The sequence below is a fragment of the Phoxinus phoxinus genome, assembly GCF_949152265.1.
Source record: "Phoxinus phoxinus genome assembly, chromosome: 6".
NCBI classification, from domain to species: Eukaryota; Metazoa; Chordata; class Actinopteri; order Cypriniformes; family Leuciscidae; genus Phoxinus; species Phoxinus phoxinus.
In genome coordinates this window covers 39,609,495-39,633,883 of record NC_136881.1, presented here as the reverse complement: position 1 = coordinate 39,633,883, position 24,389 = coordinate 39,609,495, and the positions used below count along the sequence as shown (strand labels likewise).

The window sequence follows — 24,389 nt, the reverse complement described above, 5'->3', positions numbered from 1 at the left end:
GGCCTAATCATTATGATTTGTTTATTATTATCGGGTGATATTCATCCCTGTCCCGGTCCACACCACGCAAAAACAACGAACTTCCTGGATTTTACGTCGGACATGGCTGTCTCTCAGGTACGCACTCTGGGTCGTGGGACGTTGCTGTCTGATTATGAACAACAAACTAATCTCCTTTGCTCTGGTGCGCCGGGATCTGGTGGCGGCGTCTTGCCCGCGTGGAGTACCGTGACGAGCTTGGAGGTGGGCGAGTCCCAATGGCTAGGTACTAACGTTACCATCATGGACCGGCGTCGCACTGGCCCAGTGGATTCCATGTCGGATACAGCCTTCTTTCGGGATGCTGCTGGTCGCGGTGATGATGTGGGGGGCTTCGCAGTGGGGGAGCCTGAGTTGCCGGTCGTTGACACGGGTTGCCGGGCTGCAGTTGGCGTTCAGCGGCGTGTCCATGAGGGATTGTTGTCATCTGAGGCAGACTTGGATTTTCGTGTGGTGAGTGGGAGTGAAACCGACTTTCAGGCGAGCTCACGTATTTCAATACCTCTGGTGAATCATGTTCCTCTGGAGTCACCAAACAATTCCATTTTTGTTAACTCTGGTTTAGGTATATCACAAGGGTCTGCAAAATCTATGCAAAATGTAACGAGTAAGGTTGTAAATCAAGGTATTGTTAAAAATAAGAAATGGGGATTCTTTCAGACAGTAAATCAATCTAGAACAATATGGGATGCTAAAGTCAAGCCAAAGGGTCTCTTAGGTGGCCATCTTAATATACGAAGTATTATATCAAAAAGTGATCAAATTCATCATCTTCTACTAGACTCCAACTTAGATTTTCTTTGTTTATCTGAGACATGGCTTCATAAAAATTCTCCGTCTGCAGCACTAGATGTACCTGGTTTTAATTTGTATAGGAGAGATAGAACTGTTTCTAAGGGAGGTGGTGTTATGATTTATGTAAAAACTACCATCCAGTGTAATGAAATTGCGTGGGCAAATGACATGGATTTGGAATGTATTGGTTTGAACCTTATATTATCATCACAAATGTCTTTTGTACTAATTGTAATTTATCGCCCACCATCCTCTAATATTAGTTTCTATGACAATTTGAAACAATTGCTTAAGCAGTGTGATTTTAACAAGGAAGTTATTATAATGGGAGACTTTAACATCAATTGGGAAGATAAAACCGTCAGAAAAAATCTTAAACAGATAACCGATCACTTTGAGCTGAAGCAAATGATTAATGGGCCCACAAGAATAACTAATTCAACAAGTTCTCAAATTGATTTAATTTTTAGTAACCGCACAGAGAGAATTTTAAAAACTTTTAATATGTTAACAGGCCTTTCTGATCACAATTTGACTCTAGTGGCCAGAAAATTATCTAACAAGAGATTCAATTCATCCAGAAAGAAATATGACACCTATGGCATTCCAAAACGTAAACTAGATGATTTCAGAGATGCAGTTCATCAGACGGAATGGGAGGATATATTATTCGGTAAAGATCAGGATAAAGACAGTCAAATATTTTCTAAAAAATTAGAGAGTATTATTAATGAATTTAGTTGTAAACTTAATCCTAAAAATAAAAAATATACCGTCCCATGGATTAATTCAGATATTTTTTAATTAATGAAAAAACGGGATCTTGCTTTAAAAATAGCAAATAGATCAAAGTCTGGTCATGATAGACAATATTTTGCCATGTTACGGAACAAGGTAGTAAAGTCATTGAGAAAAGCAAAGGCTGATTTTTTCCTGAGGATAATTAATGAGGCTAGGGGTAATTCTAAAACAATCTGGAATAAGTTGAGCTATTTAACAGGTGACAAAAGAAAAGATAGGTCATCACTTGAATTGATGGTTAACGGGAAGCTGACTAACAATCCAGCTGATGTAGCCGAAGAACTAAATCATTATTTTGTTGACTCGGTAGTCACAATTGCGCAATGTTTTTCTCCTAAGTACATAGACACTTTAACAGTAAATACAGATGAACAAGCCCTTATCTTAAGGGCAGTTTCTGAAGTAGACGTCATGAGAACAATTACATCTCTTAAATTATCCAGAGCTAAGGACACATTTGGCATGGATGTGGTAATGCTTAATGAGCTTAGTGATTCGCTAGTTAGTCCGATCACTAAGATTATTAATCTGTCAATTTCTCAGGGGATGTTTCCAAGTGTTTGGAAGTCATCTGTTATTGTGCCTATATTCAAAAGCGGTGATCCTCAATCAGCTAGTAATTACAGACCTATTAGTATTTTGCCTATAGTCTCAAAGATTGCAGAAAAATTAATGGCTGCACAAATTACAAATTATTTAAATAATTCTGTTGCTTTACATCCAATGCAATTTGGCTTCAGAGCAAATTATTCAACAGAGATGGCAAACTGCTATTTCACTGAAAAAGTTAAGTCTCTGTTGGATAAAGGAGGGGTTGTCGGGGCTGTGTTTCTTGATCTCAGGAAGGCCTTTGACACCGTAAATCACAGAATTCTGCTCTCAAAATTATTAAGTTTAAATTTCTCGCCACATACGTTGAAATGGATTGAATCATACTTGTCAGGTCGCACACAGTATGTAAGTATACAGAATTATAAATCAGCTCCTCTAAGTATTTCTACTGGTGTTCCACAAGGATCTATCCTGGGCCCTTTACTTTTTACTTTATACATAAACGATCTTCCTTCAGTCTGTCCTAATACTAATATTCAAATGTATGCAGATGACACTGTTATTTATATACACGGACGTAGTGTGTCACAAGTTGCAAACGAACTTACAGAATCCCTGGTTCATGTTGCAGCTTGGCTAGAACATTGCTGCTTACAGTTAAACATCTCTAAAACAGTGTGCATGTTTTTCACCAAAACTAAGAATTTAAGTATAGTGCCAGATGTATCTGTATCAGGTGAAAAATTACAAGTTGTATCTGAATATAAGTACCTTGGTATTCTGATTGATTCTAAATTGTCATTTAAGGCACAGGTTAAAAAGGTCTGTAACCGGGTCAGATTTAGTTTATCAAATTTTAGATTTATTCGTGATTATATGTCGTCTAATGCCGCTTTAATGTATATGCAGTCAATGATTGTTTCTAATATTACCTACTGTTTAACTACTTGGTCACACGCTAACATCACTACTCTGAAACCACTAGAGTCTTTGTATAAACAATCATTAAAAACTCTTGACAAGAAATCAGTTAGGTTTCATCATTGTTCCATATTAAAAAAATACAACTTACTAAACTGGGATAACTTGATCAAATATGTACATATTTGTTTGATGTTTAAGACTATACATAGCCTGTCTTCACCACTAAAACAGTTTGTGAATGTTAGAACAACTACTCAACGATTTACAAGGGGTGGGGAAAGAGAGGATTGTATTATCCCTTTCAAAAAATGTAAATTTAGCCAGGCTGTATTCTCGGTAAAAGCTGCAATGGAATGGAACTGCGTCCCACTAAACATTAGACGATTAGATGCGTTTGGTTCATTCCAGTTTCAGCTTAAAAAATGGTTACTGACTACTCAACACTGTCAACATTAGTAATGTATTTTTGACAGTGGACTTTGTTGTGTTGTTTTCTGCTCTGCTTTTATCTTTCTCTCTATTTTTATTACCATTATTTTTATGTATGTATATATATGTATATATGTGTCTATGCGGATATATGTATGCGTATATATGTGTGTATTTATATGTAGGCTATATATGGTCATATGATGTGTATATGTGTGATGTTTTGTCTCTGTTTTTAGGGTGACTTTTTCTTAACATTCTGTCAAGGGTCTACAGATGTAAAATAGCCTTTTAGGCTAATTCTGGCACATTTACATTTATGTTTATTAATGTGCATTGCCCCTGTAAACACAATAAACTAAACTAAAACTAAACTAAACAATGACGATAAATGAATATAACCTTTAATGATGATTAAATGAATACATGGCAATGAATGAAAGAATAAATAAATAAGATTCATAAAAATATTAATTAATTAAAGAAATAAAATACATTAATCAAAAGCATACAAATTATTTCGCATACACCAGCATCCAAAAAATATCATAATTCTACAAATAACAACGAACATTCAGTTGTTAAAAGGTTATCATAGTAACAGTGAACTGACTTTACTAAGGTTGCTCAAGTAAGAACAAACCATCTTTACCACCATAAATAAAGAAACAAATATCAACCATTAAATTCTAAGTCGGAGAGAGGGAGGACATCTGATTGTTATAAAAGTGAAAGTAAATATGAAGTCATGATATGGCCACTTGGATTAATCATTTGTCAATGTTATAATATGTAGAATCCTGATCTTCTGTGTCACAGGATCTCTTCATATTCTAGAGAAGAAATGAACATATGCATCACAAATAAGATCTCATGTAACAGCTTCACAACAACAGCAGAATAACTCACATCCAGTGTGTCGTACTCAGAACATCTGGACTTGGGGTCAAGGGTCATGTAGGCGTCCTCAGGAGACTCGACCTGACGACACAATGATGAGAGAATCAATTCTCCTCCATAACTGACAGGACACACATGAGAAGAAGCAGGAGAAGATTGTCTCACTGTTTTATGGTGTCGTGATCCTCTGTGGTTTTGCTCTTCTGATGGAGTCACTCGTTTCCTGTGAGAGAAGAAGAAATGAACATGAACACAAACTGACTCTGAATCTTTATGACGCTACAGACACAGAGTCTCTCTCACCTTCTGATCAACAGCCAGATGAGAAGCATCAGTATCACAGTCACGACAACAGATGCAGTGATTACCACTGTGCCTGAAGACAATGAGACGCTGTGTGGAGGACCTGAAAAGTACAAATGACTTACAGTCCATCAATGGAGGACCAGCTGCTTTCCTCAGCCGTGCAGACGAGAGAAAGAGGATCTCTTCTGAGACTCTTCTCAGTGCTTTACCTCATACAGACCATGACCTACAAAACTGAGACCAACACAGATGATTCTCACCTATAAGAGTGAGTGACACAGACGCTGATCTCCGAGATCCATGTTTATTCTGAGCCTCACAGTAGAAGCGTCCACTGACACTGGAGTTAAAGCTGGAGATGCTGAAACTCTGTCCAGATCCAACAGCTGAGGTTTCATTCTCCTTAAACCAGCTGAAGTTCAGAGCCGGAGGGTTTGAGTCACTGATGCAGTTCAGAGTCACTGAATCTCCCTCCACTATTACACCAGACACACTGACCGACACTGAGACGCTCTTCGGAGGATCTGAAAAAAGACAAATAATTACTCACAGTGCATCATTTGATGAGTCTGGACTGAATATGTCTGAAAGCTGAGAGTGTGTGTTACATCTGACGCTGAGAGTGACGGCAGGAGACGGCTCCTGATCTCTCGCTGCACAGCTGTAGTTTCCCGTATCGTCACTGCTGACCGACCGCAGGATCAGTGTATTCCCGACGCTCGACCCTGATAAAGACTCGCCGTTTTTATACCAGATAAAGTCTGTTCTGTCTGAGAGGTTACAGGTGGTGTTACAAGATAAAACTGGGGAATCTTTCTCAACGACCTCTTCAGGAATCTCCACGCTGAGCTCTGAAATCACACACAAAACACACTTTATATTTATATGATAGAACAGAGTAAATCTGTCAGTGCAATATTAGTTTGACTGTACCTGTGACTTTGAGCTTAATCCCAGGAAAACCCAGATATCCTAGTTCTTTTGTCATGATTTTGTAGTAGTACTTTCCTTCATCCTCACGTCTCACATTACTGAGTTTGAGAGCGAATGTTCGGTCTTTATTGGGGAAATACTGAACTCTGTCTCTGTAATCTGGAAGATTCAACAGATTGATGTGGTTTTTGTCTTTATCTGGGTTTACGATCCAAAATTCCTCTGTCACAGTGAATTGATCTGGGTGTTTATAAGTGCCTGATAAATGTGTTGTTGAACCCTTTAGGACACATTTGCTTATATCTGTGTACCAAACCTCCCATTCCTGACTGCAAATCCCTGGAAAATATAAAACAGTAAAATTGTTTTAAAATGTATTCTGTGTCGTACCATATTCAACTTAAAGGGCAAGTTCGGTATTTTACACTTAAAGCCCTGTTTACAGATCGTATCTGATGAAATAGAACGGTTAAGATTAAAATTTGGACACATGCTCCTGTCCCGAGAATTTTAGTTTTATTTAGCGTTTGTGGACCTATTTTGCCAAACGCGTCACACCCAGATTCTTCCGTTGAGAGCTTGAATAATAGACACCAGTTGGTGGCGATAATGCACCTTTGCCGATTGCAAGCAAACCGCTGGCATTTCATTTAATACACAGAAGAAGCAGAAGAAGAAGCGGCGGAGGAATAACGTACCTCACACAGCACATTCAATACAATCAATGGAGTTGGACAAACACTACGATAAAACCTGTTGGAATGCATCTTTTTCAGCGTTTTTTTTTGGGCCCGTATCAGTGAACACCCCTGACCACTCGGTGAGTTTCACGTCTTTGTAAACGAAAGTTTAATGTGTTTTAGGAAGGAATCTTCCAGTGGCCATAGACAACCATTGTGTGGGGGTGGGGGGGAAGCGAAATAAACCCAAAATTCTCAGGACAGGAGCATGTGTCCAAATTTTAAACTTAACCGTTCTATTTCATCAGATACGATCTGTAAATAGGGCTTTAAGTGTAAAATACCGAACTTGTCCTTTAAACGGCCAACGACCAAATAAAACAAGATCAATATATGAGTTTGGCACTGTGGACATTTTGTTTAAAGCTGCAGTCCGGCACTTTTTTGGGTTTAAAAATATCAAAAAAGACATTTTTGAAAAAAAACGTAACCAGCCAGTGTTCAAAACGATCTGCTTGCCTTACCTCGATTCAAAACGGTAAGCTTGTAATAATGATTTTAATTCCAGTGGTACTGGTGGATTTCCGCGGGAATTTCGAGCATGTCTTTGCGTCATTACGTCACTTCTGTACACATAGAGAAGGAGTCCCCGGCTAGCGTGTGTGGATGATGGAGGTGGAGATTTAGCTTAGCACTTGGTATGGCGGATCCCGAAAGTTTAAAGCGACAATCACCAGTGACAACTGGAGATTCACCAGTTGTAAAACCAAAAGACTTCGGACTTCAGAGTGGCTACAGAAAAAATATATTTTTCACGTTTTGACGTGATATAATCAATCGTTAGATTTAATCAGCATGATATAGCCTACTGCAATGCTTCCCCCCCACCCCCCGAATTTGGTCAGAACAAACGTGAATGTTACTTACTTGTTCAGATGACATTTACCGATGAAAATTCTAATGTTGACACTTTCAAAAAGTATAGCCTACTCTGAGATTGCTGATGTGATGACAGTACAGTATCCACAGCGACGCGGCAGCCTCAATACATTGTGTTCATCCGCGCTGTTTCATGCCGATTTACTACCCACGCACAGTTAATAATTCCGCGAATAACTGCAATTGCAGATTTCTAACAGAGATGGCGACAAAGAGGAAAAACGACGGACTGCAGCTTTAACAATAACTTTCAAAAACAAGGTTTAGGTTGAGACTCACTTGGAATCACGAGCAGAGAAATCAGAGAGAAAAGACCAAACATTCTGGAAGACATTAAGTAGATTATTACAATAAGTGTATTTGCATAGTTTCTATTGCTTATTTTCATCAGACAGCAACAACAATCATCAATCATTCCCTAGACAGCAACAGTGTCGGCCCAGATCCGGCCAACATCTGTACGCATAGACTCCACATGTTCCAGATGTGGGCCAGATCTGGGCCGACACTGTCTGGGTCAGTCTGTAAATAATCGAGAACTGTCCTACCTTGCTTCACTGAAGGGTTCACAAATTAAAATGAGAGTTGTTCAGTTTGGAGGATTGAGAACTTTGTTTCAAACATGTTAACACACTTCCTGTCTTTCTTCATTTCCTCTGAGTGAGTGGGAAATCCTCCCCATGGCAGATTACATAATCATGTGCTTTTGCATGGACGCAACTTGTTTTTAAAACGCCGTGCCAAGTTAAGAGTAACTGAGCAACGATGGGTGGCCCAACTTGCATGCTTTGATTATGAAATATGATACCGGTATGGCAAAATTAATAGGAACACTGACACGCGCTTAACAGTATTTTCCAGCTATTACTACCACTCCTGTTCCAGAGTCCTTACAACAAACCGTGGCTGTACAACCTCAGGAGACCCAAACTGCCATTTCGGCTTTACCTCATCATTCTGCCTCTGATATGTGTTCTCTGCAGTGGGCGGACCCTGATATTCGAGCTGTTCGGACTCTCTTGAGGCAGAAGACTCGCCCTGGTTCGCTTATGTGTCAATCACCCTCCACCCCCCTTGTTACGTCATTGGGATCGCCTGGTGGATAGGGAAGGCGTATTGCATCGTCACAGCCTTCGGCCTAGTGGGGGTGAGGTGGTCTTTCAAGTAGTTCTACCAGCATCGTTGAAGCGAGATGTACTCACCCAGTTGCACCAAGACCATGGACATCGGGGGTGGAGTGGACTACTGAATTGGTCCGCCAATGCTGCTTTTGGCCAGGAATGGCTGCTGAGGAGTCTCCACACTTTCTTATGTTTGGCGAGAGTCTAAGGCTGGCACGGTACATGGGTTCGAGAGCAGGAGGCCGACTTCAGGTTACGTTTGAGGATGCTAGGGAGAGACTGACCAATGCTGCCTCACACCACAAGGACTATCATGACAAGAGGACTTAGACTAGCCATGCATTATTTCAATAAGTTACGATAATTCTGTCTCTAATTTTCTCATTGGGGTTAACTTATCATCAGGGCAACGATAAGAAAATGGGGGGTGGGGCATAGATTGTAGTAGTGTGGGATTTTCCCTTCATTTGGTTATCATTTTATGGGAATGCGTAATTGGGATAAGTATGGCCTCTGTATTTAAATGCGTGGGCAGGAAGCATTAGAACGTGGGCTTTGTCACGCCCTCCCACACCTTCCGGTCTCCAGGGTCACTGTAGTTGAGGTAGGTGGCGTAGTCATTCTCATCTGAATCTAATGCCTAGTTCACACTACAGGATTTTAAGCCCGATTTAAGCCCGATTTGCAAATCGTTGAGCTCGCCGACAGGTCGGGTTGTTATCGCGTGCAAATCGCGGGGGATTAGCGGCCGATGAACGCTCGCCAATCTGTTAGTATGAAAGAGCCAACAACGCATCAAAGACGCTCGCAGACGCCTCGCAGACGCCTCGCAGACGCCTTGCGGACGCGTCGCCGAGCCCAGAAAAATATCTAGCATGCTAGATATCTGGAGCTGTCGCACGACTCAACCACATGTGATGCCATGAGCTACAGCCAATCAGAGCAAGGCATGGGTTGAGGTCACTGGGAAAATACGGTTTATATACTGTCTATGGGATTTTTTTGTTTTTTTTCAGAGCAAATCATCGCGCAAACAGTTTGCAGCACTAATTTCTTTCTGACGTCCATATTCAAACAAAGACTCGCGTGTTGTGTACTTGTGTTCTTCTTCGCTGGGTAGTGGCGCGCATGCTGTATTGCGTCATTTCCGGTTCGTTTTATCGCGTGATTTCTTCGTGATAAAACGTGGTTTGTAGACAAGATAGAATCGTTGGCTGACAGAGTTGTTGTCAACTCGTGTAGTGCGTTACCTCCTGTTGCGGATCAATCACGTTGTGTCGTGTGGTGTGAACAGCTCAACAACTTGAACACTCCTGATTTCACAGAGAGCAAGTCATGTAGTGTGAACTGCACAGTTCAGCTTGACGTTTTAAAATCCTGTAGTGTGCACTTGCCTTAACTGTACAGAAAATACCGCTCCTGCCACAATCATATTGACACAGATGAAGATTGTTAAGATCAGACTATAGAGAAAGAAGGACCCATAAGTAGGCCTAGGAAGATATTTGCCGAACGAAAGGAGGTAGAAGAGAAGAAGCAGAAGTGAAGAGCAAAATAAGAGCAACAAATATATATAGGAAACTTACTTCCTCCTAAACTGATGTTTCGGTCTGATAAGAAAAAGGTTAAACAGATTTATCCTCATAGTTGGTGTGATGGCTAGGTCAGCCTGACCGGTCAGATATCAAAGATAGATGAAAATAGATATACAAAGTGTTGTTTTGACACCTTTAAGAGAATATGTCTGCAGAGATGGAAATAAATATATTTGATAAATTGTTACATAACTGCTCTGAGAGACTTGGGTTGGAGATCCAAACGCAGCTTTATTGAGGATAATCCACAATCATAATCCATATAACAGGGCTTATATACACAGACATTAACAAGCTAATGACACACAGGTGGATGTAATCACATGATAATGAGTCCAGGCAAAGGTTTATGGGAAAGGACTAGGGAGACGTCACGTACATCAACTCTGATGGAAAATACAGCCACTCGATCTTGCAACACAGAAGAGACACAGAAGGTCTTACATTTGGAAATAATCAAACATATCAGAGCAAAGTAGAAAATATATAAATGATTACAGAAATCAATAACATGTAAGAAAGAATAATAATGCAACATAAGGAATACAACAATTACTGATGATTAAATGAATACAAATAATTTAGCATACGCCAGCATCCAATCTTTATGTCTCTCTCACCTTCTGATCAACAGCCAGATGACAAGCATCAGTATCCCAGTCACGACAACAGATGCAGTGATTACCACTGTGCCTGAAGACAATGAGACGCTGTGTGGAGGACCTGAAAAGTACAAATGACTTACAGTCCATCAATGGAGGACCAGCTGCTTTCCTCAGCCGTGCAGACGAGAGAAAGAGGATCTCTTCTGAGACTCTTCTCAGTGCTTTACCTCATGCAGACACTGACCTACAAAACTAGATAGCAACATTGTTTCGTCCCAGATCTGGCCCACATCTGGCACCAGTGGAAAGATGATCTGGCCCACATGAAGCGAGGAATGACGGCTCTTGGGCGGCTTACTCCTGTTTGCCAGATCTGGGCCACAAGCAATGCCACATGTCAAGAGAGCAAAGAAATAAACCAGAACTGGACCTTATCTGAGCCACAAAACCTGGGTATATTAAATATGGAGTCATCTCAGCCTTAATAATTCTGTTAACAAGCAGAATCACTGAAGGAAAAAGAACAGAAAAAGAGACGAACAGAAACACAAGAACTACAACTGACTTCAGACACAGCCTCAGATGAAATCCACTGAAGAGAAAAGATCACAGTAGTGAACAACTGGAAGTCCAAAGTAGTCGATTGTCGAGTTCACGCGCGTGATCATAGGTAACTAACCCTATGCGCGTGAACTTGACAATCGACTACTTTGGACTTCGACCGAAAACAGGATGTAAATACAGGTACTGTATGTGCGCTGGCTGAAATAACATCATTTTTATTCATATCTTTCACATCTACTGCAGTCAGATTCACTCGTGTTCACTCTGAAGGAATCATCTAACATGGCTGGACACTTGTATGACAAATCAAGGATGTTAAGAGGCTAAAAGCAGGTTTATAACGTGCCCCATTGAAGTCAACAGGGTGCAAATTTTAAAAAGAGGATAACACGGTGTAGGCAACACCGATTTTTGTCGTTGTTCTCTGTATTGACAGCACTCCAAATTTACTAAAAATTGACCGGAGTTCTCCTTTAACATAACATTTTTAATACTACAAGTGAAGCAGACTACATGTTACTTTAAATATTTGAATCGCACAAGTTTTCTCCTAAAATGCATTTGCATTTGCAGCACAAACATAAATATGCAGGCTAAAATATAGATTTGCAAGACTAATACAAAAACACTCTTATAAGCTCAATTACAATATACAGAAAACAGCATGTTAATGATATGAAAAGATGTTTATGAGCTCATAATGATGGATTATCAGTTTGTGAGGAGCATCAGATGTATATTAGCAGTAATACAGTTTAATGTGGATCTGCTGAAGTCACTGCTAGAGTCTCATATTCAGAAGATCTGGACTGAAGCTCAAGAGCCGTGTAGGTGTCATCAGGAGCTCTGGACTGAACCGACTGTGAGAGACAGATCAACAACAGCTGTTTATGTGTGGATCTGCTGAATCTGAGTGTAAAAGTGTGTTTGAGACATTTACTGACTGTGATTGTGCTGTAAACGTCAGCAGATGTTCTGGCCGCTGGATCCAGAGCTGTGTATGTATCATCACTCGCGTCAGCCGCCTATAGAGAAAGATTTATACACTTATATTGCTTCATATACACTGTTGTATTCATAGTTCAATGCAACGATACAATCACACTGTATTGCAGTTGTAGATGGAGGTGTGTGTTTGCCGACTCGCCTGCTTTTGATTCCCGTCTTCAGTTCCACCTTCTCTCCTCTTCTTCCTCCTGAAAACAGACAGAAAACTATTAACTAGAAACGGCTTAAAATACAGTCCATTTGCTTTATATCTGAGATTGATTTTGGTCGCTTTTTTAAGTTAATAGACTTAGAGTTAGTGTGCAGATCAACATTCACTCACTTTATGAACACAATGATGATGATGATGATGATGATGATGATCAATCCTCCACATCCCGCCACGATCCCAGAAACTGTGAGTAGATCATCTCTCTGAACCCCTAAACAAGATGATCATGAAGATCATTTCACACGTGAGACAGAAGAAACTGAAAGAGTGATTATAGAAAATACCTTTAACAGTGAGTGACACAGACGCTGATCTCCGAGATCCATGTTTATTCTGAGCCTCACAGTAGAAGCGTCCACTGACACTGGAGTTAAAGCTGGAGATGCTGAAACTCTGTCCAGATCCAACAGCTGAGGTTTCATTCTCCTTAAACCAGCTGAAGTTCAGAGCCGGAGGGTTTGAGTCACTGATGCAGTTCAGAGTCACTGAATCTCCCTCCACTATTACACCAGACCCACTGACCGACACTGAGACGCTGTGTGGAGGATCTGAAAGAGACAAAAAGTGTCAGATGACATGCAGTAATTGAGCAAATAATCCTCCAGAACTGATCTAAAATCAAGGCTGACTCACACATGACATTCACAGTCACAGCAGCAGAGGCCTGAGATCCATGTTTATTTCTAGCAGAGCAATAATAGTTTCCACTGGCCTCAGATTTAATATTAGTGATGCTGTAGGTGTCGCCAGATTGCAGAATCGTTCCTCCTTTAAACCAGTTGATTTCTGCAGGAGGGTTTGAGTCACTGCTGCAGTTCAGAGTCACTGAATCTCCCTCCACTATTACACCAGACCCACTGACCGACACTGAGACATTTCTTGGTCGGTCTGAAAGAAACAAACAAGTGTGAAAACATGCACAAAATTCAATTCAATTATGTTCAGGGTAAAATGACATTATACTTCGTAAGCATTATTTAAAGGGCACCTATAATGCAAAATTCACTTTTACATAAATGTGTGTTGGCAGTGTGTGTACACAACCACCCTATAATGATAAAAATCCAACCAGTGTTGTTGTTTTTTTAAATCCCCATAAATCATAAGCACTGTCACAGAATCAGTGCAAGTTTGAGCATAGACCCGCCCTGAGTGAGCTGGACACAGTCCGCCATTGTTTCGCCGCTGGAGCAGCTGGAGAATGTGTCCGAAAGCGATTGAGGTGTTTTGTTTTTTGGATGTTAGAATAAACATTGCAGTCTTCATTTACTCTCGTTGTTACTCGAGGATTGATCAGTACAACTGCTCTCGTGATCCAGCTTACAGTCTCCGGAGCGACAGGACTAACCTTACTGATCACGGCAGAAATGAAAGTGAGAGCTCATCGAGTCGTTTTACAGATATACAGTTTACCAGATAAAGCACCCACTGAAAAGGTGTGTATATTTGTTTACTGTTAGTTGTAACGAGTGTCTTGTGTATTTCGCTGTGTTATGTTCCATGATAATGAGAGAGAGAGAGAGAGAGAGAGAGAGAGAGAGAGAGAGAGAGAGAAGAGAGAGGAGAGAGAGAGAGAGAGAGAGAGAGAGAGAGAGAGAGAGAGAGAGAGAGAGAGAGAGAGAGAGAGAGAGAGAGAGAGAGAGAGAGAGAGAGAGAGTGAGTGTTTATGGATAAGACTTAATGCGCACTTCTTATACTGTGTTTATTCTTACTGTTATTTTCTGCAGTAAAGCTAACTTTAACTTTATTGTCCCCAGGGGGAAGTTCTTTTCCACAGCACTTGTTTAACACACACAACATAACCAATATAATACAAATAGATATAATACATAATACAAAGAGAAGAGGGAAGGAGAAGAGAAAGAAAAGAAAAAAAAGCAAGTGACACTCAGCGATGTCGGTTATTGAGATATGTAATGGTTGTGGGAATCAGGCTTCTTCCAAAGCGCTTCATCTTTTGTGTGATGTACAATAAACTTAATTGAACTCATCAGTATATTTTGGTCATCATTCAGACGGGGTTAACTACAGCAGGCTTGCATTAATAGATGGCATATAAGTTATAAACATAATTAAAATAAACAGACCTGTTCTATCTCTACTCAGCATATTTTCTCTAGCTCTGTGGGCATAATTGTCCGACTCGAACACCGTTACTGTGAGTTTCTGTTTTGATATTATCATCTTTCTGCGAGATGAGATTGTCCGAGAAGGGTATTCCTGCACAACGGGAGGCTGCAGTTTCAGGACCCCAGTTTTAGGACCGCAGTTTTAGGACCCTAGTTTAATGTGACAGCGCCACCTACAGAACTGGATTACCAAAAACACAAATTTAACCCCTTTCGCGGCAAAGATAACAGATCACATTGTTAATCACAACAGATTGTTGTTCAACATTCATTACTCGTTAAAACATCACACTCTTACTTATTTTATCTGGACAAACTGAGCATCATTAGAAAGATTTAAGACTCGATAGTGTTTATGATAAAACTCAAACAGCGAACACAGAGAGATCTGGGTCTCCTCTTCCTGATTTGCGTCAGTAATGTACGCAAGTCTCATTCGCTGCACAGCTGTCAATCATCTCACGTGGTTCAACGTGACAATAATCCTGCCCTTCTGCATGACGCGGTCCTGTTATCCGTGATAACAAAGCTAAGACACATCTCTTCACCTGAAACAAGAAGCTAATAAATGCACGATTTCGAGTATATGTGGTTTGTGTGTGATTTTCGTGCAATTTTGGTTATTTTCATATGAATTAAGAATGTTTACAGTATTGCCAAGCAAGGTGTAGCCATTAGCTGCATATAAATTGCTTTATTATACCATATTTCAACATCTTTTTATGACTTAAAACCATTTTAAACCGCGACCGGAATATGGTACAAATATCCTATCTTACTCGATGGTGGTTTAAAGTGAGCTTTAAGTAAAAGTTTAATATTAATCTTTTAAATTGTATCGTGTAGCTTGATGCTACTTGCTCTAATCCACCTGCTGCAGGAGCTATTCTATTCCATAATCTTATTTGTTAAAACATATATATATTTTCTAATGAGACTTAGGATCAAGGCGGATCTTGATACTATGTACAAACTAAACCACCTGGATCCTAGAACTGCGGTCCTGAAACAGCAGCCGCCGCTATATCATCCAGTTCGGTAGGTGGCGCTTGTCACAAAAAACTAGGGTCCTAAAACTGCAGTCCTAAAACTGGGGTCCTAAAACTGCAGCCTCCGGTTGTGCAGGAATATACTACTGGATTGTCCTGGCTCTGAGGCGAGCTGGTTAGGCTCCGCCCCCTGTGCGTGGAACCGCATCTCATTAACTTTTAAAGGAGACACTAAAACGGTGCGTTTTTCTCAGCCCCCCAAAAATGACAATTTAAACATGCTGTAAAAAATTATCTGTGGGGTATTTTGAGCTAAAACTTCACATACACACTCTGGGGACATCAGAGACTTATTTTACATCTTGTGAAAAGGGGCATATTGTGCCCTTTAAAATTAAAACAGTGAAAGGGGCTGATGACCAATAAGATGGCTTGGATAAACTGCGCACTAAAGAATATCAAGAATTTCTTTCTTTCAGCACACATGACTGTAAACTCATGACTGTGGTTCAACGAGTTTTTACGTAACATTGTTTCCTGAGCCACTGCTACACTCCTCACAACTTCTACATTTTCTGAGGAACACGTGAGGCGTTTCGAAATGAAGTTATAAAAGCTCTCAGCTCACTTACATACGGGTCTTACAGTGATGTCAACAGATGCGTTTCCCTCATGGCCGCTTACAGTGCATAAATATCGGCCTCTGTCCTCCAGCCCGACAGACTCCAGATAAAGGAAGTTTTCCCCATGATGCTGACTGCGCAGACGCCCATCTTTCCTCCAGATGTAGGTTGCAGTGACGGAGGGGATGCATGAACCGCAGGTAAACAAAATCCAGTCTCCCTCCGTCACAATGTCAGACTCGGTCTGTACCTCCACCTCCGCACCTGGACCAGAAAGAAGAAGTCTGTGCTTAGTTGACATGAATATGACGGTCTTTACTGGTGAAGCATGGCACTAAACACCACAGTCATGAGTTTGATTCCCAAAGAACATACTTTGAATGCACTGAAAGTCACTTTAAATAAAGTACGTATCACTTAAAAAATAACGTACTTTGGATAAGCATCTCACAAAGGCATGTAAATGTAAAGATCTATTTCTGAGCCGTCTTAAAGTTGGCATGTAACAGAAGACGTGATCTTCTTTTCTTCCCTATTGTGACATTGGGCTCTATCAAACCACTGCTTTATGAAGCTTTGAAACCTATTGCGAATCGTTTGTTTTGAATCAGTGATTCGGAGTGTGTATCAAAACTGCCAGTCATGTGATTTCAGTAAACATGGCTTTGTTATAACGGTTTTGAAATGTCAATGGTTTGCCGCTGAGACGATGATCTCTATGAACCAGTGACTATAGTCACATATATGATCTACGATCAGTTTTATACATTTGTAGACATTTCAAATGATACATTTGCATAATAAAAAATAAATTATTTATCTGATTAAAACTAACGAAACAAGCCCTATTTAAAAAAAATAACAACACATTATACACTTAATATTTAATGATGTTGAAAAGACATCAAATTGACATCAAACATTGACGTCAAATATGCAAATCAAATCGACGTCAAAAACTTGACATCCACACACCGATGTCCTATTCTCGACCAAAATAAGGACACAAAAGTAATAAAATGCTGAAAAAATGTTAACTTCTTGAGTCTGCCGCCTTATATTGCTCAGCCATTCTCACATTCACGAACACTCACTCAATCGTCATTTGCTTCCACCGGGGATCGAGCCAGGGACCTTTTGATCTTTAGTGTATTGTAGTAATAATAATGGTATCATTATAAATAAAAAATATGAATAATATACAATACTTTATGTGCGGTTACAGCAAAAATGCTGTATTGATTTACAGTTCAATGTAGTTAATCAACAAATCAGTATTATTTTGGTAATTGTAATAATCACTCCACTGCTTCACGTTCAGCGTAGGTATGCAAATAAAATTAGAAACCAGTCCAAAATTGTCTATCAATCAAACACACAAATAATTGATGACCGTAATATCCTATCAAATTGACGTCTAAACCATGAGATTTGAAGATAAACTGGATGTCAAACATATTGAACTGCATAATACTGTACATTAAACCAATTTCAGTGTGGGTATTAACTTTCTATTTTCACCTAATTGCCACTGGAAGACGTTGCCTTCCAAACTGACTTTAAAATGATGTGAAGCATCTTGAGTCTTGACTAAATTTTGACGTCAAATTGGTATCAAGGTGCCCGCTGGGGTCACCAGCATGTGCGGTTTCAAAACAGTGAATCATTTTCCAAGGTCACAATGATTTTGCCAAGACATTTTCCTGGATCAACATATTTGGATCAACACTGATACTGGAATAACATTCCCCAACCCAATCCCTATGTAACATGTCTGGCCTTTCCTGTTTTAATTTCTGCCATCTGTAGTTTTCCCTGTTGCTGATTAGTTCATTTTGTCTCCACCTGTGTTCATTAATTATCTCGTTTATCTCTGTTCATTTAAGGCCTCAGTTTTCTCCCAGTTGCTGTCTGTTCTCTTTTGAGATAGTTTGGTTGTGTTTATTCTTTGTCGTTCTCTGAAGTTACTATTAAATATTACTTGAGTTCATTATCCTTTGTTGGTGCTTTGTTGTATCAACCGAACCGTTACACCCTATCCCTAAACCTAACATTACCCATAACTTATCCCTAAACTCAGAGGGAAATGATACACTCATTTATGCTCCTCTCCAGCAAAAATTTCAATCAGTTTTCCCACCGAATTGGGCTACTTTTAAATTGCCTACCATACCTTTTAAATGTAATTATAAGTCAAATGAAGTTCTCACACCTATTATCCAAACTCACCTGTTACTTCGAGACGGATTCCCTTTGCGTTCATCCTGATTTGTCCGGAAGCAGTGTTGTGCACAAGACGGAAGATCCCCGCGTCACTCTTTCTCACGTCCCTCAGGATGAGCGAGCAGTTGCTCGCGCCGGACTGCACAAACTCCACGCGGCCTTCAAACGCAGGGTCCTGAGAAACTCTGACCTCCTCCTCCGGGGATTTCTCATGGAGCCATTCCACTGAGCTCACCTGCTCATGTTGAGGATGAACGTATCTGCAGGGTATGAGCACCGTCGACTGCTGAACAACACACATACTGCTGATGATATGAGTAACATCATCCTGCACACCTGGAATACAAACAAATGCATGCCTTTAAAAGTGGGCTACGTTTATAGAACGGGGCACTCGTGCGCAAGACATTGTCGAGCAGCAGGGGGAAAGTAATTGCAGCATTCGCATGTGCCCACAGGAACTAGATGTCTTACATGTCAGCAGGAGGGGCACTGGTCTAATAAATGTCACAAATAATGCCTTCTGTACACCTAAAGACTTTGAAAAGATTTAGAAAAGACTTTATAAGATTATCAGCTCACATCTAAAGACTTGGTTTCACAGACTCAGTCTCAGACTAAAGATTTTACAAACACTGAATCTTGTAGTGACACTATTTACAAGACTACAACAATTTTTTTCCTCCATTAAAATAGGCATTTTTGTGCATATTTTTTGTTTGATGAGTAAAAATATGTTAATTTATATTGTTTAATTACAATAAATCACTTTCTTTTCCAGGAATGAAAAAAATTGTTATGTGAACATCTCTTAATAAAGAGTTGACTATTTAATGGGATGACCTAACTTTTTCACATGACTGTATGGGGGTTATGAATCTATATCATTATATGATGAGAACAATAGTTTGAACTAATGTCTTGAAAGGGTATAATTTTAAATGCAGGCATGTCGATGGCTTCGGCAATATCGGTCCACTTATTTTCTTTTTCCACTCTGTCGTGGTATAAATGGCAGTTTACATCAGAAAGACACGGCTGCTCTGCCCACAGCTCGACAAGGCGCTCCTCTTTATCCACGGTCCATCTTCGCCTACTTGGCGCTCGTTGTGTTTCCACGTCCGTCGACATGTTTCTTTGTTGTGACTGATGGCTTCCTGTTTCCGGTTTTCTGAGAACAAATGTATTGGTTGTTGATTGTTTTACGTCACTATGACTACGCTAGGACTTGCGATAATATCAAACATGTTTGATATGAAAGACTAGAGAAAGACTGGCATAAATCGGGTCGCCGACTGCAGATTATCCCCTCACATTTAACGATCGAGACGACGGGAGCGCGCCGAGACTCCAGTAAGATTCCTAAAGACTGCCGGTATTTAGTCTGGGACTGTGAAAATCCTTTGGTGTACGCCCGGCATAAGAAGAGAATGAGTCGTCTGATGTTATAACAAGCCCCTCCCTCATGCTCACACTCACACTCATGCTCACACTCACGCTCACACTCACACTCACACTCATGCTCACGCTCATGCTCACACTCAGAGCGACTCTGAAGATGTGAAAGCTGAAATAGGATGAGAGCGTTTCTGAAAACTGTTTACAAATTGACCCGAGCCCTTGAAGGCTCAGATTAACGGGTTTTGACCGTTCGCAAAGACACACCCCCCTTAGTTACTGTCGCTATGCCCGACAAGCCACGCCGCTCTCATGCCACACCATGTTCTCATGCAGTGAGAAATACATCGTGGAGCAGAGAGGAGACTGACAACACGCTGACAGTACAGGACAGACCAGGTTACTTTTGATATTAAACGTATCTCACCTTTCAAATTAGGTCATTGTTTAAAAGAAATTTAAACAATAAACACCGTTTTGTGGCTCTTTAATGTGTGACAGATCGCTGTAGCAGTTAAAGCCGCTCGTGAACCGATCATCTCTTCCTTCTAGTTCATTTATAGCATCAAATAAACATGAATGAACATCAGAAGGAATGTTGTTTTAACCGCGGAAAGACGTCAGTACACTCCGCTTCTCAAGTTCAAATCCTCCCATGTTAATCTACTAACTCTCCTGACTGCTTTGTCGGACAAAATGGCGGATGATGAAGTATGATTGGTCACCTGTCAATCAAGCTCTCTGCGAAGGGTCAATTGAGCCAGATATTTTGCTTACCAAAGAACAAATGGTGTGTTCATTGTTTCCCTTTCTCAATATGCAATAAGGCTGGCAATATTCAAATGAGTGTTGGGACTCATCAGTAATGCGATATTTTTCTGAAATGATGCCAAATTTGTGGTCTGTTTCTAATCTTGATGTTGGTCTGTGCAGAATTGAACCTCAGTGAGTCAGGACCACATAACCCTCCAGTGTGCCTGTCATGAATTGCGTGGAAGCAAAGGCGGTGGTCGGATCTAAATGCAGCAGTAGACTTTAATAAACACAGACTTGGGTAAACTCAGAACAGAACAAGATACTAGTGGAACGTACATACATACAATAACTGACCAGGAACAAGAGAGAACACAGGGTTTAAATACACAGAGGGGAACAGGGAACGAGACACAGCTGGGGCAAATGACAACAACGAGAGGGACCATACAAACTAACAAGGCAACACACCAGAAACAAGGGAGCTAATAATTAAGCAAGCTAGGGATAATTTAATACAATAAGCACAGGCAGAATCAAGGAAACTGAAGAGAAATGAGAAAGAAGTGGCAAGAGGAGTGGAATATGGAAACAAAAGCGAGAATGTACTACAGCATCCAAAAGAGGGTTGGAGGCATGAGAGAAAATAATAGGAATAAAAAGGAAGAGGACATTATTTCGAGAATGAGATTTGGGCATACTAGATTAAGTAGTACGCTTAAGATAATAGGGAAACATGAAGGTGAGGTCTGTAATATTAATGAAACCGTAGAACATGTAATTATTGATTGTCATAGGTATAAGAAGGAAAGGATGAGGCTGAAAGACTGGTTAAGTAAAGAAAAAATTAGATTTGAAATATAGGAAGTATTACAAATGAATTCAGGGCATGTAGGGTATAGAGCAATATTTGTGTTTTTGAATAAAACAGGGCTTATTAGAAGGATATGACTTTAGGTGTTTTTGAAAGTTGTATATAATAATTATGTGAATGATAATGTATTAATATTAATAATGTTATTAGATATTTATGTAGTTATTTATTGGTTTTATTTAGGTATTTATTTATATATTTAAAGAGTAATGAGTAAAGGCTATTGTGATCCACACTCCATATCTGAAGGTGGCGGTAATGCACACTTAAAAGTTGTTTGCCAACCGCCATTAAAAGAAAATAGAAGAAGAAGGAAGAAGGAAACTGAAGGAAATAAAACAAAGTCCAAACACACAGAAACACGACCAAAACAGAACCTGGTCGTCACAGTGCCAGTATCTTTGAGGCTGAAAGAGCAGCACATGAAATAGTAAGCCAACTACAGAGAAGTGTAGTTGTGGTGATGTGCTCCTCCCCTACCAACTCTCATGTGGCCAGTAGGAAAGCCAGATGGTAGTTATCGATTAACTATTGATTACACATCATTGAATGCTGTGACTGCAAAGACCATTGTTGCAAATCCCACTACAATTTTGAATGATATTTCTCTGATGCATTGTTACTTCAGCGCGGTTGATATCACGAATGGATTCTGGTCTCTGTCTGTACCTGTTGGATTATTGTTAGTAAAACGTTTGCTTCGTCATCTTCAGTTGCATATACAGTGTATACACTAAAAAATAAATCTTTATTGGCATTATGGTTTAATGAAGGACCACCGTACACTATTGAAAATAAAGGTTCCAATTTTTATTTTTATTTTTTACTGCAACGACAAAGAACCAAAACCAAAAAAAAAATCTTTGTTTGAAGCACATTTTAATCTGAAGGACCTTTTTACCACTACTAAAAATGACATTAAAAAAAACCTGTTTTTGGCCCTGTTTACATCTGGTATTAAGATGTGGTTTGGTCGATCGGATCACAAGTGGACGACACTAAATACAGATGTAAACGGGGTCTTAAACGTTTTGAGCTTGTCCACTTTCTGGGTGGGTCAGAAAGCTCTCGGATTTCATCAAAAATATGTTAATTTGTGTCTTACAGGTTTGGAAGGACATGAGGCTGAGTAATTAATGACAGGAGTTTCATTTTTGGGGTACTAACCATTTAAAAAATTCATAGATTTGGTTTCTTATGTTATAAAAGAAGTATAATGAATGCTCATGTCCCTTCAAAATGCGAACCCAGGATGCTGAAAGAGAAGTTACTTTAGGCTATATTATAGATGTCAGATATTATGTTACCTGTTGCCATCAGAGAGATCCAGATGAAGCATTGAAGCAGTACAACTGGACACACCTGCAAAATATGAGATTTAGCAGGACCTCCTCGACATCTTTAAGATATCAGAAAGCCTTTATTTAAAGCACGTTTCCAGCCATTGCATGATCATTGCCTGCTCCTTACTACTGTACGTCTCGTGCTAAAACAGTGCAGCGCAATAAACAGAGTAACTTCGGTGAGTTGAGATAACTGTCCAGAAAACCATCTGTCATTTAAACAAAAGATTTTGAAATTAAATATATTACCATAATGCTGAAGTCTTTCAATGATGATGACGATCAAAACAGCCGGCAGGAAGTGAAGTCAAACGCTTTAGTACGAGAAACTGGCCAAAGACCAGAAATAATGTAGCCTTGTCCTCTTCCCCTTAAAGCCACAGTGAGACTGAGAACTCTAGTTGTTATAAATAAACTACAAAAAAAACTACTGACTGCACTGCTAGTAAATGGTGTCATAGCCACGGTAGAAGACGCCTAAAAAATGCTGGGTTGTTTCAACCCAATTTTGGGTAAAATATGGACAAACCCAGCCGTTGGGTAAAATTTTTACATCATATTTTTAACCCAACATTTGGGTTTGTCCATATTTTACCCAAAATTGGGTTGAAACAACCCAGCATTTTTTAGATGCTTGATGCATAAATTGTCCTGACAAGGACATGGTTGATGCCTCTAGTAGAGTTCACCTGTAAAAGGAGGCTTTAAAGCCGTACACTGAAGGAGGGACCCGAGACCTATCCAGACCGCAATGTGCTGGATTGTCATATTTTGGTGTTTCTAGAACAAAATTGAAGAATTCAAATGCTCAAGGAAGAGAATATAACAAAGTTAAACAATGACTTGTTAATCTTGCAAAAGTGATGTTATATTTCTTGGTTCCTGTTATGGAAATTTTACTTTTTAATGAGTCTTTTACTTTTATATGGGTACAACTTTTATTAACTTTGAAGATGTATTGTTTACTCATAAGCATTTAAAGGAATATAATCATACAAGCAAAAGCACATTATTAAAGATATATAACCAAGCTTTTAGAAATGTATAAGTTAGGACAAACTTGCAGGAAAGAAATGTTCTCTGAGTCGTGTGAAGGCTGACAATATGTGTGTGCGCAGTTTCGATCAGCAGTTGAGATCTGTGGCTAAAAACAGGAAACTTTTGCTGACATGACATTGTTCTGTCTGGATAGAATTTATGTTGGACATGAGATCATGAGCTAAGACGTCTCTCTGTAGTGTAAGGTAACAAAGTTTTTTTTTTACACAGGATGTGTTAGGGTATATAACATTGGCGAAAGGGACTAGCCTTTGCCTTCTCATATCAGACGCTGTCTGTGTGGGAACGTCTTATTTCATGCATGAAATAAAATACTTTGTTTGATATTTTGAGAATCGACTTTGTCTCCTTCATCCAGGTTTTAATATTGATAATTTCCACAACAGTTCCACGGACTGTTTTGTTGCGATCTCTTTGAGACACTGCACGCGGTTTCAAATACTCTGGGGACAAATTTGTAAAAATACAGTAGCAATTTAACATTTAATTAAATATTTAACAATAATTTACATTTACATTTATGCATTTGGCAGACGCTTTTATCCAAAGCGACTTATATTGCATTATCCTATATATTTTTACATAGGTATGTGCAA

At 39.7% G+C, this 24,389-nt stretch overlaps 1 protein-coding gene across 1 annotated transcript; it reads right to left on the bottom strand.

The window, feature by feature from the left end:
* Positions 1 to 4,104: 4,104 nt before the first annotated feature.
* On the bottom strand, positions 4,105 to 23,110 carry LOC307000544 (uncharacterized protein). Its single transcript, XM_079616186.1, has 19 exons — positions 22,984 to 23,110; positions 22,699 to 22,753; positions 18,373 to 18,702; positions 16,153 to 16,407; positions 13,036 to 13,290; positions 12,687 to 12,950; positions 12,514 to 12,613; positions 12,331 to 12,379; positions 12,128 to 12,208; positions 11,963 to 12,043; positions 8,994 to 9,059; positions 7,578 to 7,716; positions 5,680 to 6,018; positions 5,355 to 5,597; positions 5,007 to 5,270; positions 4,744 to 4,846; positions 4,606 to 4,663; positions 4,450 to 4,521; positions 4,105 to 4,373 (listed from the first exon to the last, which is right to left on the bottom strand). The coding sequence occupies exons 1-19, from the start codon at positions 22,984 to 22,986 to the stop codon at positions 4,311 to 4,313; spliced, it is 2,820 nt and encodes a 939-aa protein (XP_079472312.1). The 5' UTR covers positions 22,987 to 23,110; the 3' UTR covers positions 4,105 to 4,310.
* Between the last annotated feature and the right edge of the window lie 1,279 nt (positions 23,111 to 24,389).

What these genes read in the sequence shown, in the direction of transcription:
- LOC307000544 (XM_079616186.1), bottom strand. An exon ending in TTCTCTGCTCGTGATTCCAA is followed by an intron (nt 6,019 to 7,577) that starts GTGAGTCTCAAC and finishes TATATTTTCCAG; the next exon opens with GGATTTGCAGTCAGGAATGG. An exon ending in CTGAGTACGACACACTGGAT is followed by an intron (nt 4,374 to 4,449) that starts GTGAGTTATTCT and finishes TTTCTTCTCTAG; the next exon opens with AATATGAAGAGATCCTGTGA.